The 18,769-nt window shown below is 31.9% G+C and overlaps 2 protein-coding genes across 4 annotated transcripts; both read left to right on the top strand.

Annotated features, from left to right (window-relative positions):
- Positions 1–1,238: 1,238 nt before the first annotated feature.
- On the top strand, positions 1,239–2,439 carry LOC105646269 (protein IRX15-LIKE). Its single transcript, XM_012232092.4, has one exon. It carries the CDS (start codon positions 1,318–1,320, stop codon positions 2,272–2,274), a length of 957 nt encoding a protein of 318 aa, XP_012087482.1. The 5' UTR covers positions 1,239–1,317; the 3' UTR covers positions 2,275–2,439.
- Positions 2,440–14,064: 11,625 nt separating this feature from the next.
- LOC110008605 (disease resistance protein RPV1) lies at positions 14,065–18,730 on the top strand. 3 transcript variants are annotated; one of them, XM_089723076.1, is made up of 5 exons: positions 14,065–14,698; positions 15,321–16,413; positions 16,522–16,830; positions 18,203–18,296; positions 18,402–18,730. In XM_089723076.1, exons 1-5 carry the CDS (start codon positions 14,229–14,231, stop codon positions 18,527–18,529), a joined length of 2,094 nt encoding a protein of 697 aa, XP_089579202.1. In that variant the 5' UTR covers positions 14,065–14,228; the 3' UTR covers positions 18,530–18,730. The 3 variants fall into 3 exon arrangements, with proteins under 3 accessions (XP_089579202.1, XP_089579201.1, XP_089579200.1); XM_089723075.1 differs by lacking the exon at positions 18,402–18,730 and adding an exon at positions 16,947–17,925 and having other exon boundaries at positions 14,067–14,698; XM_089723074.1 differs by lacking the exons at positions 18,203–18,296; positions 18,402–18,730 and adding an exon at positions 16,947–17,967 and having other exon boundaries at positions 14,067–14,698.
- Positions 18,731–18,769: the final 39 nt, after the last annotated feature.

Genomic DNA, 18,769 nt, shown 5'->3' with positions numbered 1-18,769 from the left:
TTAATTTTTAACGTTGTATTAATCAATTACATTTAAGACGGTTTAATTCAATCAATAAACAATCATAAATTAATTTATTTTTAAATAAATATAAAAATAAATAATTAAGGCATTACATGTGTAGTTAAATTGATATCCTATATGGCAACACTAAGGAAAATTTGCCTGCTTTATATATATTGATTGACATTTATACTACATAAATTCACTCCAAGGTTTGCAACTTTATCTTTATGGCTTCTTGAACTTTATGAATGATCTATCATGTATTCGAATTTATAAATTTTAGTAATATTATATACATTTCTATACTAATAACAATAATTTTTATAAATAAAATATTGATTTTGATGTGTAGTTGGTATAACTTTTGAAAAACTAATTTTCACTTTGTTCAATTATTTAGAAGGTATTTAATTGATCTAATTTTTCAAATCAAAGTATTTCATAAAATAGTTTTATTGGTTAAAAGGTTTAATATGTATAATTCTATAAACTGAAGTGTTTAATGAGTCAAATTAAAAATTAAATGTACCAAAATTAAAGTAATAAAATTTAAAAATGAATTTATGTATTCCGCTAAAAAATTCTAATTGAGATTGGTTCCTATCTATATTAAATCCATTAATAAATGAATTTCTCAAAAAAATCTATTAATAAAAGAAAGTCAATATAAAAGAAAAATCATAACAAATCAAATCTATTAATAAGGCAATGAAATTGAAGTTACTAATACTATTACTACATATAAATTGATGACAAACAAGGAAAGTTCTCAACTGTTTAAGTATTTGTAGCTCCAAAAATGAAACTCCCACCCATTTTCTTCAAACCAACCTCCGCTCTCCACAGCCTCACACCTGTCCTTTTCGCTCTCTCCTCTTGGGATTCTCAATAAGACATGTAGCCCCCTCTCAATCTCCTCCGCAGATTCCTCTCTCTCTTTTTGTAGAACTTAGGGTACAACAAAGGAGAGAATTACTATTTAATCCTTAAAAAGTTTTACTAAAGTTATTAATTTGTCTCTATTATTTTTAAAATTATTTTCAAATTATTACCAAATTTTACATGATATTAAATAAAAAGAAAGACACTGTTTTTTTTTTTAAATAGAACAGTTAAATAATTTAATAATAGTAAATAATATGGATGAATTAATGGTTTTACTAAACAGTCAGGATGATATAATAATTTTGATCAAGTTCAAGGACTAAATGATAATTCTATCCGTAACAAATATCACAGCCAAATTGAAGAAGAGAGACTCATTTCAGCAGTCAGAACTTCAATTATTTAATTTTCATAGGTTTAACAAAAATGAAGAACGCCACCAACACAAAGCTCATTCTCCTCCACCCTTCAATCCACAAATCCCCTTCATCTCCATCCCACCGACTTTGGTTTTTGTTTGTAGTAACTTTCTTTACTTTAGCTTTCACTTTCACTCTTTTCTTCTCCACTTTCTCCACAGTCACCAACGCCGGCTCCACCTCCGCCACTTCCACCTCCTCCCTTCCACTTTCCGTCACAACGGCCTTACTCCACTATACTTCCACTTCTAACTCCACGAACCCTCACTTGACCTTTGCCGAGCTCTCGGCCATCGCCGCAGCTCTCCAACGCTGCTCTCCCTGTAACTTCCTCGTTTTTGGCCTAACCCACGAAACCCTTTTATGGAAATCTCTCAACTTCCATGGCCGTACAATCTTTCTCGATGAAAGTGAATACTACGTTTCAAATTTTGAAAAGAACCATCCAGAAATCGAAGCTTATGATATACAGTACACTACAAAAGTAAGCGAAATGGCGGAGCTTCTTTCAGTGACAAAATCTCAAGTTAAAGACGAGTGTAAGCCTGTACAGAATTTACTTTTCTCCGATTGCAAACTAGGCATAAACGACATGCCGAATCATATCTATGAAGTTTCTTGGGATGTGATTTTAGTCGATGGGCCACGTGGGTATTTTGCGGCGGCGCCGGGGAGAATGTCGCCGATTTTTACAGCTTCCGTTTTGGCAAGAAGTAAAAAAGGAGGCGACACAAAGACGCACGTTTTTGTGCATGAGATTAATAGAGAAGTTGAAAGAGTTTTCAGTGATGAGTTTTTATGTGAAGAGAATTTGGTAGAAACTGTGGACTCTTTAGGGCATTTTGTTGTGGAAAGAATGGAAGCTAATGATAATAGCTTTGAGTTCTGTGAAAATACAAATACGACGTCGTTTTCGCCATTGTCGGCGTTATCATCTGGAAACGATGATGAAGAAGAAGATTGAACTGGGTTTGTTTTAGATTGCTTGTATCATTACATTTTCCGTTTATTTTTCTTTTTCTTTAAGTATACAGAAATGTAATTTTTATAGGTTTAAATATCCTCAAAAGTTGTGATCGAGGCAATGATGATAAATCAAATGTGAATTATTCAAAATTTATTACTGTGATGTCTAATCTTGTTTGGTTGCCAAGAAAAGGTGGGAAAAGTTTTGAATAATTACTTGAATATTCATAATTGGCCCCTTAATTTGACTTAAGCAAAGTCATTAACCAATCTAAAAATTACCCGAAGATAATTGCTGCATGGAACATTGAAAAGGACAGGTAGGATTAGGAGGAACATGTGTCGGTGAGATAATTCGAGTTGGTGGTGAAGGGTGAGGTGGGAGATGCGCCAGCATGTAACTTTAACAATTCTCTAAATCGAATTTCAAAAAGCAAATTTCGAATCTGGGCGACCAGACGCGCTGTTTTGGTTCGAGAATAGTAACGCTCCGGGACATTGGCTTAGAAGCGAGGGAAAAAGAAGGTTCATAGAATACTGTGGGATTGGTGATAGCAGATAATACGCCAGCGAAATAAAAGACGGAGGCCATAACTCCACCTTGCAGCGAGGTGTGAATGTTTATTTTGTGCGATCACGTGATACACGTGACAAAAGCGTAGGTTACGGCATAAAGTGAGACCGGGAAACTGCAGTTTGTGTCGGTTAGAATCTCTATTTTCATTTCGTCTTTATCAAATTGTTATATTTCTGTTGATTTTTTTTTTTTTTTTTTTTTTTTTTTTTTTTTTTTTGTAAAATTACGTTTTTATTCTTGTATACTGTAATTTACAAAATTGCCTTTGCATTTTGCCTTTGTAATTTACAAACGGGGCCATAGTTTTTCCCGATCTTTTAACTCACACATTGCGTCAATTTTTTTACTTTTTCGATAATATATTACTATTTTTTTTATTATAGTTCATGTATTTTATCGAAATTAATTAATCTATTTTTTATTTATTAACTATTTGATCCCAATAATTTAATAAAATTAAAAATTACAAAAATCAATAAGAGGATAAATTTACATCAATGGATAAATCTACATAAAGACATAAAAGTACATTGATAACATATTCCTTCAAATTAAAAAAATTAATATTAAAATAAAATTATAATACATGATACCTGAAGAAATTAATGCATAATAATAAACACGCATAATAACATAAAAATTTATAATAGAATACAAAATCATTGAAATTCCATATAGTTATATCTTAATTCTATTGTGCTATTTTTATTCTAACTCATTTTGATTTATTTTCATATCCTGTCAGAAAGAAAAAAGAAAAAAAAGAAAAAAAGATTTACACTCTATTTGGATGGAGGTATTTTATTTGAAGGAATCAAAATAGCTGAGTAAAATAATTGTGGAAAGCAATTTTACCTTATTTGGAAAAGAATGAAAAACAATGAAGGAAGGAAAAATTAATTTATTGTCCTTTTTTATCTCACATAAATAGAATCTCTCCATTTGGGAGAGAAAATAATGGTGGATCGTTAAGTTTCTCCAATTTTTATGTAATTACCCAAAAATCCAAACTACTTTTAACTAAATATTGAAGTTATATGATCATCAAAGTCCTCTAAAATGATAAATAAGGTTAAAACGGTTAGATATCAATATTAATAATTTTTTCCTCTAAAATTTTGCCTTTTCCAAATAAAAAAAAATAAATTTATTTTCTTTCATTTATTATTTTCCTTCATTATCCAAATACAAAAGTGTAAAATAACAATGGAAAGAAAATTAACAATTCATTATTATTTTCCTTCATTATTTTGATTTCTCTTCTTTCAAAACGGAGTGTTAATTCTTAGAGAAAATTTACAGTAAATCTTCTGTTATCAAACATGTTGGCCACTTTTTCTTCCTTTTATTTTTAACTTTTTACATGCATACTTCTATTACTAGTATGAATTAAACTAACAATACAGAGAGAGATGTGAGAGAGAATTGTTCTGTTAAAATATTTTTCTTCTATACGCATTCAATAGGTTTCTCTCTTCCTCTTGTTTCTCTGGTCTATCTAATCCTATTTTTTATTTGGGACTACAGTTGTTAATTAGCAATAACCTCCTACATTTCATTTTTTCTTCTTGCTCATAATCTTTTATTCATCTTTAATAAATTCAGATATATTTTCTTCTAACAGATCTGTTTTTTCTTTATTTTTTTTTTGTTATTGTTGCTTTGTCTCCATATTTGGAGTTCTTTTGTTCCTTCTTTTGTGAGGGTTTAGTTCTTTCTTTGTGAATATTTATTATTAAAAGGTGTGATATTTGATTTTATTTGGTTGGAGAATTTTTAGATTTTGTTTCACTAATATTTATCTTCGATTAATAGAGTCTGGTAACGCGGTCCGTTCCTCTATTGATATGATGCTATTAATGCATAATAGCGTGAACTCATCCGTATACATTATATGTAACAATTTTTTAGAAAAGCAATCATTAAATCCAATCATTGAGAATCCAAAGAAGTTATTTTATCGTCCAAATCAGTTAAAGGACCAGTTGCTACTATGAAGATTTATATCGATGAAGGTTATCTTCAAGCAAAAAAATCCAATATTATTTCTTTTAATTTTAGTTTTATTATTCAAAAGAATATAAATAATTCTTTTATTTTTTAAAAGATCAACGAACTCTCTATTAGTTATGATAGCAAGTTATATATCTGATCTAATTGAGTATTTATAATATTTGCTTTTATTATTAATGAATTTTATTTCTCAATACAGAGAGAAATGCGCTGAGTGATTTTTTTCTCCAAAAGATAAATCCTTGAATTTTTCACTGGTTGCATGGAACACCAGAAATCTCCAAATTGTACTATATTCTTTGTTATGCGGAAGCTCTATATATATGAATTAAACTCTTTGAATATATCTTACTACAAATAAAGCTTATGTCAAGTTTGTTGTATGATTATGTGCACGTTTTCTTACAAGATTTTCTTTTAATTTTTTTTTGTCAAACATAGCTAGCTAATTTTTTTTCTTATCATAGGTTTTAAAAATCTTAATTTTATACATGCTAGCTTTTAGGACATGTTTGATATGTTGTAATTGGTATGTTGTAATTAACCATATAATGGAATCGAAATTACATTACATTATTGATTACGTTATTTGGTTAGACTTTTTCTAATATTGTAATGTAATTGAAATTATACATGTAATCTTCATTACTTAAATTATCAAAAAACACATATATTGTCCATTACATTAACCACATATAGTACCAATTACATCAAACCACTTCAATCAAAACTCTATCATTTAAGGCTATATAATACTACTGTCTCACCACCACAACCATCATCACCGTTCCACCACTGCGCTACTACTACCACCACCTCTGCTCTATCACTACTGCTCAACCACCACCATCACCGCTGCTCTATCATCACTGCTTTACTACCACCTCCACCATCACCACAACTACCATCACTCCATCATCACCACTACAACCACTATCACTCCACTACCACATAATAAAAATTATATATTAGTGTTTAATATATAACACAGAATAAAAATTATATTTATTCTTTTATTTTATTATAGAAATGAGAAGAATAAAATGAAAAAAAATACTAAAATATCAAAATACTCATAATATTTATATTGTAATTTAATTTATTCAATGAAAATATATGAAAAAAAATTAATTTTTAATGATTTTAATTTTTATTTTGTTACGTAATATTTTTTTCTGGCTTACTTCTTTTAAATTTTTTAGTTCAAATAAATATATAAATGTAAATGGTGTTTAATAGCTTAATATGGTGAATAGCTTTTGGTTCAAATATTTTTTTTCTATTAATAATGATGTGATGGTGGAGGTAGAGTGGTTCTGGAGTGGTGGTGGTGGTAGAGTGCCTCACTTTTCTCTCAAATAATAAGATCTCGGCTCAAATATTATGTAACACAATTAATTATAGATTATAGAATTACGATTTAAGTTTACTAGCCACGTAGCACATATAGAAACTTTTCAATTAGGGCGGTTTTTTAATATAGAGAATTTTACTACTAATGAAAATTTTGGAAATGATGCTAGATGAAAAGTCTAAAGTATCCTTACATGAGCTCAGTTATGCCAATGATAATTGCTTGAGAATAGTGGCACACAAAAAAGGTTGGCATTTTATATTATAGAATTAGCTGTTTGGAAGTCTATTGAGTTTATCTATTATCTAGAACAATCTTCAGAAGAGGCATAGGCTCTGATATTTCTGGAAAACTTTTGAGTTTTAAGAAATTTGATAGATAAAAATATTGAAGAATTTCCAATTTACATATGTTACAGGGCAAACTCGAGAGGTTTATGCAGTTATCCAATTCCAACTGCTTAAATCCAGAATCAAACTCCAGTGATGAAATCACCGGAAATTTAATTAGCTTTGATATACCTTCAACCATTACAGCTTTAAGAAATTTTCATTGAGAAATCTCTGGAATGTATTGACCTTCTGGTCATATGATAGATCAAGAAATCCAATAACTTCTGAATCAATATTTTGCAGGAGGCTTCTAAGATTGTTAGCGTTACATGCTCTCATACTACTTATTAGTTTTAGATGCTCTGATAGCACTGCTTAAAAAATAGATAGCAAATGTGATATCACTCTTGTAGAATTAGTTGAAAGAAGGAAAACATAAAAACACTTCATCCGTAGAAACTCTAAATTTAATAACAATTTAATATTTTAATTTACTGTTTCCCACAAAGATGGGCACAATAGTGAAGGGAGAGGAATTAAATTTTGTCAAGATGTTGAACTGATGAGTGAAGCTCTACTAAGCTTCTGCAGCCTAAAAGATTGATTTTCACAGTATTTATGGCCTTTGAAAGATCTGGTATTCTTCTCAACTTTTTGGACCAAGAAAGATCAATCTCTTTCAACTTGACAAGATGCTGTCATGAAAAAAATTAGAAAAAATGGCTGTTCATATCAAGAGAGCAAGGGCTAATTTGGTATTATATATAGTTAATTAGCATCTTTTAAGAAAAAGATTAAGAAAGAAACCATTTTCACGAGTAAATTATATCAATGAACATTATACTTTGCTCTTAACATGAATAAGAACATACTACTTTTTTTATTTTAGATTTTTCACCAGTATCCCACAATCCCACATGGATAAGACTTATCTGCACTCAGTGTATGAGCCCATTTATACACAAACCAATTAATTAAAAGAGTTTTTAAAAATTAAACCTATTTTATCTTTTTTTTTTCCCAGTGAATATGGTTTCAAATACTCTCATTCAACAAAAAAAAAAAAAAGTTTTAATTACTCCCTCGGTCCATATATATAGACTAAATTTCCTTTTTCATTTATTATGAAAGATAGTTCTATTTCCTTTTGTGAAAGATTTTTTGTTTTTTTCTTTAATTCAGCGGAGGTTTTTATGAGCTGAGCTCACTAAATTTCTCAAAAAGGAAATGCACAGTTATCAAATATTTTCAATATATATAGATAAAGAAAAGCTCAATCAAAAGAAAATCATCATCAACTTTAGTCTTTTACAGCCCCATCTCCTTTTTTGAACTGAGTTTATGTTTTACCTTATGAATAGTGAATCCCAGCCAGACAGATTTGCTACTTCTTTCAAGGCAGCTCTCCAAGTCTGCAACTTTTCTTTGCTCATTGCTTAAGGTTGTTAGTGTCTAGCAAATGCATCTTTAAAACTACCAGTCTGATTGCGAACATTTGATGGATTAATCCGGTAAAACACAGGTACAACCACCTGCCTGAAGCTAAGGAAAACATGATATTTTTGTTTAAATGTAGTGGAAGAAGAAGAAAAAGAAGAAGGGGAGGATGAAGAACACTCCATATTGAGCAATTACAGGATTTGGTAGTTTCCAGATAAAGAGGCATATATTGATTAAGGGAAAAAAAAAAAATTCAAATCCCTGAGATTTGGCCACACAAAGAAATAAAAAAATCAAAACCTTAAATTGCCAAATTATATATGATCTAAATTTGCGATTGTCCCTTGTGGAAATGGGACAGAAAACATCTTTCATTTTCAAGTCTTCAGTTTGCTCAGTTACGTCGTAATCATGAAAAAATCAGACATATCTTTGATTGATGAAGACGTTTGCTTGTTTTTTAATTATTTGTGGGTTCAGCATGGATAAAATGAAGATGCAAATTGAAGAAGATTGAAGGGAGAATATTGAAAAAAATAAATAAATAAACAGAGCTGGAAACAGTTAAGAACAAAGAAAAAATATCTGAGAGTTTTGGCAAACTGGTAGGCACATAAATTTGCAGGGAAAGGGGCACATATTTTATTCATCTTTAACTCCTTTAAATACAATCCAAATCAACATGACCACCTCCTAAATCCCAGCAAACACAACTCACATCCAACAACTTAATAGCAACAAAATAGAACACTAACTAACAACATTTGACTAGCTAAAAAACATGTGAAACAATCTGACCCAAAAGAACAGTAAATGATTTTTACATTAGTCGCTAACATACTCCCTCTTAATGGAAAAATCTACTACACTCAACCTATCTCTAAAGTGAGCAAATTTCTCAAGAGTGAGTGGCTTTGTGAATACATCAGCAATTTGCTTGTTGGAGTTGCAATACTTCAGTTCAATACTTCCTTCAGCAACCACCTATCGAATAAAATGATGTCAAATGTTGATATGCCTCGTTCGGTTATGATGAATGGAATTTTTCGCCATGGCAATGGTGGACTAATTATCACAGTAAATCATTGTTGCCTTCCTTTGCTCTTGCTTCATATCTTTCAAAATTCTGCTTAGCCAAATTGCTTGGCAGTCTGTTGTAGTGTTAGTTATGTATTCAGCCTCAGATGAAGAAAGAGAAATTGGCGATTGCTTCTTTGAACACCACGAAATGACATTTGATCCAAGCATGAAGAGATACCCTGAAGTGCTTTTGCAATCATCCATCAAACCTGCCCAATCGCTTATCATAAAATCCACATTACTCAATATTGTTAGAGTTAGAGTCGAAAAGCCCATAGGAGCATGTTCGTTTTACGTATCTCAACACCCTTTTTGGAGGACCTTAACGAGTCTTGCTTGGACTTTGCATAAAACGTGACAGGAGACTGGTAGCTTGTAGAATATCAAAACGACTGTCAATAAGATAGAGTAGTCTCCCTACGAAACTTCGATAAACCTGAGGGTCTGCGTTTTCATCTCCGTCATCTAAGGTGTATTTTTGATGCAAAACTTTGACGCTTATTGTGCCCAATTAACGAAGGCTAGACCAGATAATTACTTTAAGAGAATTAAAGACAGCCAACATATTAGAAATATTATTTTTCAATGCAACATCAATATCGAGCTAAAAAGAATACATAATTTCTGAAAATTCATGGATTGACCCGATGTCAATTCATACTCATTTAAAATCCCCTTTAAGTCTAGACGCGTCTCCAATATGGGCGTAAAGAAAGAATGAGGAATCACCCGCAAATAAAAGGAGTGAGACCTTAGGACATTTTATAGCTGCCCTACACCCATGGATTAGACCCCGCTAAACATCCTAGAAAAGGATAGAAAGACCCCCTGCCACAATAAGAATAAAAACGGTGACAAGGGATTACATTGCTGTACTCGCCCAGGAAAAATAGAGTCTGTAAGTTGTCCGTTCATATTAACCGCATACCTAACATCTATAACACACATGCTAAGCCAGCTAACCCATTTATCATGAAAACCCATTTTAAAGAGCATATCCTTAAGATAATCTCAATTCAGTCTATCATAGGCCTTACTAATGTATGTCTTAAGAGCACGAGAACCAGAACTTCCCTTGGAAGACCGTTTCATATTATGGACTGTTTCAAATGCAACCAAAATATTATCCATGATCAGGGACAAAAGTTGATTGATTGTCAGAAATTATTTTGGGAAGGATTTTTTTAAATCTATTGGCTAAGACCTTAGACAAAATTTTGTATAATACAATGCATAAGGCAATAGGGTGATAGTCCTTCACCGTTTCAAGATTATTCTTTTTTGGAATTAAGACAATAATAGTATCAGTTAAAGGAGGGAAAATACCTCGACTAAGCCAAAATATGCATCCCTCTGCAATATCATTGTCCAAAATATGCCAGTACTTTTGATAGAATGACAGATTTTAGCCATCAGGACTTGGGGTTTTATTTGGATGCATATTGTGGACCCGACTAAAGAGTTTCAACTAAAGAGTTTCGTGATTGTCGAGCCTCCCGCTCACAGGGATCGACCTTTAAGGGTGAAACTGTCGATACTTCCATCGCAAAAAAGTTGGCAGGCGAATCCTTGTTTAAAGAAACACCAGCAACTAAATTTCTTTTTGTTTTTCTAGGCCTCTTTTTTAATTCTTCCAATCTACCAAGCCCACTTCCTCTCCTAGCCCATCTGAATTAACCAAGCTAACTATAGCTCCTTCTATCTCCATTATACCCACGTCATGAGTAGAATTGGTAGGATTTGGTGTTGTACCAAATAAGGAATCCCCAAACCTTTGGGACATTAAAGACGTTTGATACCCTACACCAAATCCCGCTTTTTATGCCATATTTGACGCCCAGTCAACTTCTTTGTTCACACGCAACCATGGGCTGACCGGTTGTGCGCTTCGATGACCGGGAACCCGGATATGGTCATCCCACTCTAGCTTCAACTCCCATTTCCCTCGTACCAATCAAATCTCATAGAAGGAATCGGTGTGACCCAACTTTCCACACAGATAGCAAAATACCAACAATCTTTCGTACTAGAACCGTGCATAGAACATATTACACACTTGAGTCAATAATCTTCTTTCTCCTTTTCAATGGCAAACGTATATCTAGTCGAACTCTGACCCTCATATATTGATTGGGAATTATGGACAGGTTCTTAATATCATACTCTATGAAATGAAGTTACCCAACGAGCGAGCAACACCTTCCATCATAAAACCCAGCGGCAGATCATGTACCTGCACCCAAAAATCTGCATAAAGCAAGGGAATTCGCAAAGGATCCTCAACATCTTCTACAGGTTTTATGACTAGTAAGTGTTTATTAAAGGTCTATGGGTCTATGGGGCACCATCAACTACCCTCTCCATATCAACCATATTATAAAACCTAAACAGAAACCTCTTTACCCCTAGCTCTGATATATTAGCCCCACCTAACGGATGCCATAGATCCAAAAAAATCAAACTCATGGAGTGGTAGTTAACTGAACTGTAAGTCAAAAACATCCCTACCAAGCAGAACGAGTACGTCGAGACTGGTTCCTGACCAGCTCTAGCCACTCTCATAACCTCATCCTCCTCATCGGCAATGGAGAGATGGCCGAAATCTTGTTCCATTAGGTTAATAATTCAAACAATACAAAAAAAAAAAGGAATAAAAGGAAAAAACCATGCTAACGAGAGCGTATGACTGCTATTGAATGTAGTAAATAAATGAGACTCACCAATTAGAAATTTTATCCAAATAAATGAATCGAAGGGACAACTAAATTTTTTTTTTTTTTTTTCTGTTTAGTAAATCATAAGCACACTAAGGCATATTAAAGCCTTTTACCAATACTCAGAAAAAACCCTCAACTTATAAAGCTGCAAGTCATGATGGATATTTGAATCCTCTCGCGTATTCAGCATTGTTTTGACAATTTGATTGAACCGGCAAGTCGGATAGATCAACTCATGAGCCGGTTGTGGTATGATATGAAATAGTTCGATTTTCTACTGCAAACCGGACAGCTTAAATTTTAAATACAAGTTCAAAATTTTTCATTATAAACTAAATGGATAAAGTGGTTAAAGTATATTTGTACTTTGAAAAAGTTGTTCAAATCTTGTTTAAAACTCATAACTTGAAATTTTTTCTTAAAAAATTTGGTAATAAATAAATATCCAAAAATTATAAATTAATAGTTTATATTTTCTCCAAAAGTCAACGTTAATATGGTGTACCCAATTTTTTAAAATTATTATTTTATAACTAATAAGTATTTATTTAATAAAATAATAAAAATATCATTTAATTAGTACAAATTTTTTTTGTGTGATTTATGAATTTGTAAACAGTATTATAACATTTAAATTATTATAACTTATATTTTGATATGTTTATTATTATGTTAATTGTTTATGAGTATATTTTTGTTAATTCTTTACACATAAATATAAAAAATTAAAAAGTAAAAATACTGTTGAACAGAGTTGATTCGTACAACCACAAGCCACTCATCAAGTCAGTTCGATGTCGACTTAATTCTAAAAACATTGGTATTCAACTTCTTTGGGCATTACACACCAAGCTTCCAATGGCCTTTCTTGCGTGTGTTCCTTCTACTTTCCTTTGTCAAAATTTGGAAAGCCATTTCAAAGAATAACAAAAAAAAGATGGAAAGCCAGAATATTTCCTCCAATAAAAAGCATGTAAGGGTCAAATTGGAAAATTAGAAGAAAAGCATAGAAAAATTCTTTCTTTCTTCTTCTTTTTTAAATTTTTAATAGCAATGGGAGCTAAAACTCAAAAAGAAAAAATTATAATTAAACAATATGGACTTAAAAGGGCGACCATCCTTTCTTTTAAAATGATTAAAATCTGATATTTGTCACTTTTTATATTCATACAGAATGTAAGAAAAACAGTAAATTTACACGTGATTAGCTTTGTAACGCTTTCTTTACATAAAACCTGTAACAAAGTTATATATATATATATATATAAACAATGACACAACCCTTTTATATCATTTCTCACTGCTTCAACGGATTGCCCTTTGCATAAGCAATCACTGTTTCCGATTGCCATATATAATTTCTTCAGGATGCTTTTGGATTTCATTCTTCCCTTAAGATTTTCAGGAAAAGTTCATCTCTCATATGAAATATTCCATTTCTTTATTCTTCTCTAAAATCTGAAATAAATAATTTATTATCATTTGTTTTCAAAGTCAGATTTACTTTAATTTTTAATAAATTATCATCTCTAATTTAAATTTTAATATTATCTTTCTTTTAAAATATTTTATTTTAATATTGAAAAATGAAACTATTAAATTTTTTTAATACTTGACTAGGCATTTATATTACATTGATTTAACATTAAAATTTTGTTATTACCATTTTTATAGTAATTAATATTATTTTATTTAGACTAAAAAAATATAGAAATAAAATAAAATGATTAAAAAAATTAGAACGCCTTACTTTTCATAGATATTAATTAATTAATATTAGTTGTATTATTAATACTTTTGAACAAATTAAAATTTATTTATTAATTAAAATGATAGTTAAAGAATTATTATAAAAATCCATCATATATATTAAATCCATAACTGATTTTTTTTTTCAAAAGAGATTATTGTATATCTGTTATTGATTTTAAGTTATTCTAGAAAACTCCATTATTATAAATTAATTTTAAAAGTCTTCATGTAAATTTACATATTTGTATGTAATTGTAATGATAATGGGTCGGACACCTTGGATAAAAACGGAAAAAAAAAGATGAAGTAATAGGTTAAAAAAAAAACAGATTTTATTGTATCAGTCTGGTTTTTAATTTTTCGGTTTTTAAATCTTTAGGCTTTAAATATAAAATTAGACCGGACCAACTATCGGTTCACAATTGAATTGATCGGATTGGTCGGTCTGGGGTCCAGTTTTGAAAACACTATATTTCGACGCACCATTGTCACTTTAACTTTATTTAATGTATAGAAGGAAAAGAAAAGCTTGACTGGAAACATGCTAAGAAAGTCACGGGAAGCTTGGTGGGAAATGCCTAGAAGTTGAATGGATGAGGTAGAACCATAAAAGGTATTTAGAATTTAGATACACCTTTGGGTCTATGCAATTCAAGCTAAAGACTCTACATAGTAATTTCCTTTTTCATGATGGAGTGTTCTGTCCAAGAAAGATATGATGTCTTTCTTAGTTTTAGAGGTGAAGACACGCGAGATAGCTTTACTAGCCACCTCTATGCTGCTTTGTGTGATAAGAAAATCCAAACCTTCATCGATAACAATCTTGTAAGAGGAAAAGAGATTTCATCTTCACTTTTGAAAGCAATTGAAGAATCCAAAATCTCTGTTCCCATTCTCTCTGAAAATTATGCTTCCTCGAAATGGTGCTTGGAGGAACTTGCAGAGATCATCAAATGCATGAAAAAAAATGGACAGATAGTTATCCCTGTTTTTTACCGAATTAGACCATCGGATGTTCGAAATCAGACTGGTAGCTTTCACGATGCATTTGCTAGATATGAAAAATCTCTAATGGTGAACAAAGACAAGGTGCAGAGGTGGAGAGCGGCTTTGAAGGAAGTAGCTGGTCTGTCTGGTTGGGATTCGATGGCCATCAGGTAAAATTCATTATCGTTTTATTTTGAGAACATTTTTATTGCTAATCTTATCTGGAATGTAAGAAAAGCTTTCCTACTTAATTCTAAGCATCTTGGGAATCTATGCATATATGCCCCAACTGAGTAAAAATTAGCAAGACCATCCATCAATATATCTATATATATAGATTGACATTTACAGCTTTAAACCATTTGCTCAAATTAGCAAGACCATACATCAATATATCTATAAATTAGCGGCACATTACCAAATATGCAAGCTAGATAAACATTAATTATAATGCTGGAAATAAGAAATAAAAAAAAATGAACAGAATAGAATCTATAGTTGTGACTGTTCTGGATGGAAGAGAGAATATTATACATAGCCAGGCTTTATATTGTGACCTAAAAAGAAGAGGTGTATCAAGTGTTCACCTGTGGTATATATAAAAGTTCAGGATTTCAAAACTTTCAAAATATTTTCTAACAAGAATTTACATATTATGTGCCTATGTGTTGGATTACTTTGTTTTTTATCTTATTATTGTTGATCAGTTTACAAATATTTTCTTGACACTTTCTCTCCTTGGTTGCAACTTATGCTCAATTAACCACATCTTTGTTGTCCATATTGTTTTAGGCCAGAATCTACACTTATACATGAAGTTCTCAAGGATATTTTGAAGAAATTGAATAGAATATTCCCTAGTTACTCCTCAGGTTTGATTGGAATCGACTCACGAATTAAACATATTGAAGCTTTAATATCCATGGAATCATCTGCTGCTAGAACTGTTGGCATATGGGGAATGGGTGGTTCTGGTAAGACCACTCTTGCCAGAGCTACATATGATCGAATCTCCTACCAATTTGAACGTTCCTACTTCCTTTCAGATTTTAGAAAACAAGGGAAAAATAGTCTATTTCAATTGAGGGATTCTCTTTTTACGTTTATCTTAAATGAGAAAGATCTAAAAATGCGTAATCTTGATTTATGTCTGACTGATTATATTCAGGATCGAATTCGCCGCACTAAGGTTCTCCTTGTTGTTGATGATGTGGATAGTTCAGCACAACTGAATCAGCTACTAGCTACAGAATATAGTTTGTTTGGTTCAAGAAGCGTTATTCTTGTGACGAGTAGGAATAGGCAAGTCCTCAAGAATGTTGTTGATGTGATATATCCAATGATGGAATTGAATGAGCATGAAGCTCTTAGACTCTTTAGTTTGAATGCTTTCAAGCAAGCCTATCCCTCAAGTGATCATATGGAGAAATCGAAAAGGGTGATAGCTTACACTAAAGGAAATCCATTGGCTCTCAAAGTTTTGGGATCTTTATTGTTTGATAGAAGTGAAGAATATTGGTGTAGCGCATTGAAAAGATTAGAAAATATCCCCAAACCTGAAATTCATAATGTTCTGAGAGTTAGTTATGATGTACTAGATTCTGAAGAGCAAAGAATATTTTTGGATGTTGCTTGTTTTTTCACAGGGAAAAATCTAGATGATATAATCACCATTTTGGACGGTTATTTTTCATCGGTGTATTTAACTATAAAGACTCTTATCGATAGGTGTCTCATTACTGTTTCTTGGGATAAAAGGTTGGAGGTGCATGATTTACTACAAGAAATGGGTCGGAAAATTGTCAATGACGAATCTATTAGACCTGAAAACCGTAGCAGACTATGGAATCCAGAAGATATTCGCCACATATTGTTGGAAAATAAGGTGCAAACTAACCATTTTTAGTGAAATTTTCAATACAAAGTGAACAGCATTTTTGTTTTCATGTTGCATAACATGACGGAATTAATTCTCTATGCTTGTGTGTATTAGGGAACGGAAGCAATTGAAGGCATTTGTTTGGACTTATCTAAAGCAAGGGAAATATGCTTACGACGTGACGCCTTTGCAGGGATGCATAATCTTAGATATCTCAAATTCTATGAGAGTAAGGATATTGCACATGGAGGAGGTAAAATGCAACCTTATGATGGCGGCCTTCGATTTCTTCCTACCGCATTAAGGTATCTCCACTGGTATGGTTGCCCGGTGAAAACTTTGCCAGCATATTTCGGTGCTGAAAATCTTGTTGTGCTGGAGATGCCTGAGAGCAGGGTTAAAAAGCTTTGGACTGGAGTGCAGGTATCTATGCTCACATATCTTTTTTCTAGTTTTTTCTTTCTATATATATATGAACCATGACGTTAAAGATGTTGATCCTTTGGCTATGTGTTTTTGTTTCTGTTTTTTCATGGCAGTATCTTGTAAATTTGAAACAAATCGACCTTTCTTGGTCTGAATATCTGATTAAAATTCCAGATCTATCAAAAGCCATAAACATTGAGAGAATAAATCTTCAAGGTTGTACAAGTTTAGTGGAGCTTCACTCATCCACTCAACACCTTAAAAAACTTGAATTCCTTGCTCTGTCCTGTTGTGTTAATGTGAGGAGCATTCCGAGTAGCATTGGCTCAAAAGTTATTAGATGTGTTGATCTATCATATTGCCTCAAGGTCAAAAGATGTCCAGAAATTCTTTCTTGGAAATTTCTTAAAGTGCTAAGGCTTGAAGGAATGTCAAATTTAGTCAAGTTTCCAGATATTGCAGCAACTGAAATTTCTTCGGGCTGTGATGAGTTGAGTATGGTTAATTGCGAAAAGCTCTTGAGTCTACCAAGCAGCATCTGTAAATGGAAATCACTGAAGTATCTTTATCTTTCAAATTGCTCGAAACTTGAGAGCTTCCCAGAAATCTTGGAGCCCATGAATCTAGTGGAAATTGATATGAATAAATGCAAAAATCTCAAGAGGCTTCCAAATAGCATCTATAATTTGAAATATTTGGAATCCCTTTATCTGAAAGGAACAGCTATTGAAGAGATACCCTCATCTATTGAACATTTAACTTGTCTTACAGTGTTGGACCTCAGTGATTGCAAGAACCTTGAGAGGCTTCCAAGCGGAATTGATAAACTTTGCCAGCTGCAGCGTATGTACTTACACTCATGCGAGAGTCTTCGTTCCCTACCTGATCTTCCACAATCTTTACTTCATCTAGATGTTTGTTCTTGCAAATTGCTAGAGACTATACCATGTGGCTTATATAAATATGATAAAATCTGGCAAGCCATAAGAGGAAAGCAAAATACAGAGGATAACAGCAAGAGAGATCAACCTACAGAAGAGCAGTTGTTGTACCGTCAACTCTGCAGAAATTTTGACGTCAAGTGTAATTAAAGTAAATTAATCCTTTAGAATACAATCTCAAGTTCTTAACTAATTGAAATTTGCAAATTGCTTCAAATTGGATAAAAAAAAAGCCATGCCAGATGTTAAGTCAACAATTCAGCATCTCATTACACACTGAGTATGTAAGACCATGTTTTCTTTATCCCTCTCTTTCCATCTCTCTCTCTCTCCAAGGCTTTGAATTCTGTTTACAGTTTAACCAAGAATGTGAAGAAAAGAGTTGAATTTCTATTTTCTAGAAGTGAACTTCATCGATCATTCTGTAGGATATGTTACCAAGTTTTGATATTGAAGAAGAGAAAGATGAGGGCGAGGGACCTGGGAACAACATCAACCCCATGATCAAACAAGCCTGGTCTGGTATGATCATTCTCCTCCTTATTGCTGTTCATATTATATTAGGACACATCTAATTGCTCTGTATTGTGAGATACATAATGTTCTTATGTGAATTTTTTTTTTCAGAGGTATATAAGAAGAAAGATGAACCCAAGAAGGAAGATAATGACAACGAAAATTATGTTGACAAAGACAAATTGAAATTGAAGAAGAAAAAGAAAATTATGTGGTCTGAGGAACTAAATGATGTATGAATTTTTCTTACCCTGTTTTGTGATGGATGCTATTTTGCTTATGTAGATTCTAACAGTCTTCTCTCTCTCAAAAAAAAAAAAAAAAAAAAAAAAAAAAAAAAAAGAAATAAACTCTTCGATGTTTAAATTGGACTAAATTGGCCACAAATGAAAAATTGGAGTCTTAAAAGTTAATTTTAGATATGATTAGATATCTGGAAAAAAATACAAGGGACAAATTCTAAGTGTATAGACTATTTA

This window comes from Jatropha curcas, chromosome 6 (assembly GCF_041381405.1).
Source record: "Jatropha curcas cultivar XTBG-Jc1 chromosome 6, XTBG_Jcur_1.0, whole genome shotgun sequence".
NCBI classification, from domain to species: domain Eukaryota; kingdom Viridiplantae; phylum Streptophyta; class Magnoliopsida; order Malpighiales; family Euphorbiaceae; genus Jatropha; species Jatropha curcas.
Note: the sequence above shows the minus strand (reverse complement) of the source record. Positions and strands in the feature narration are given on the sequence as shown.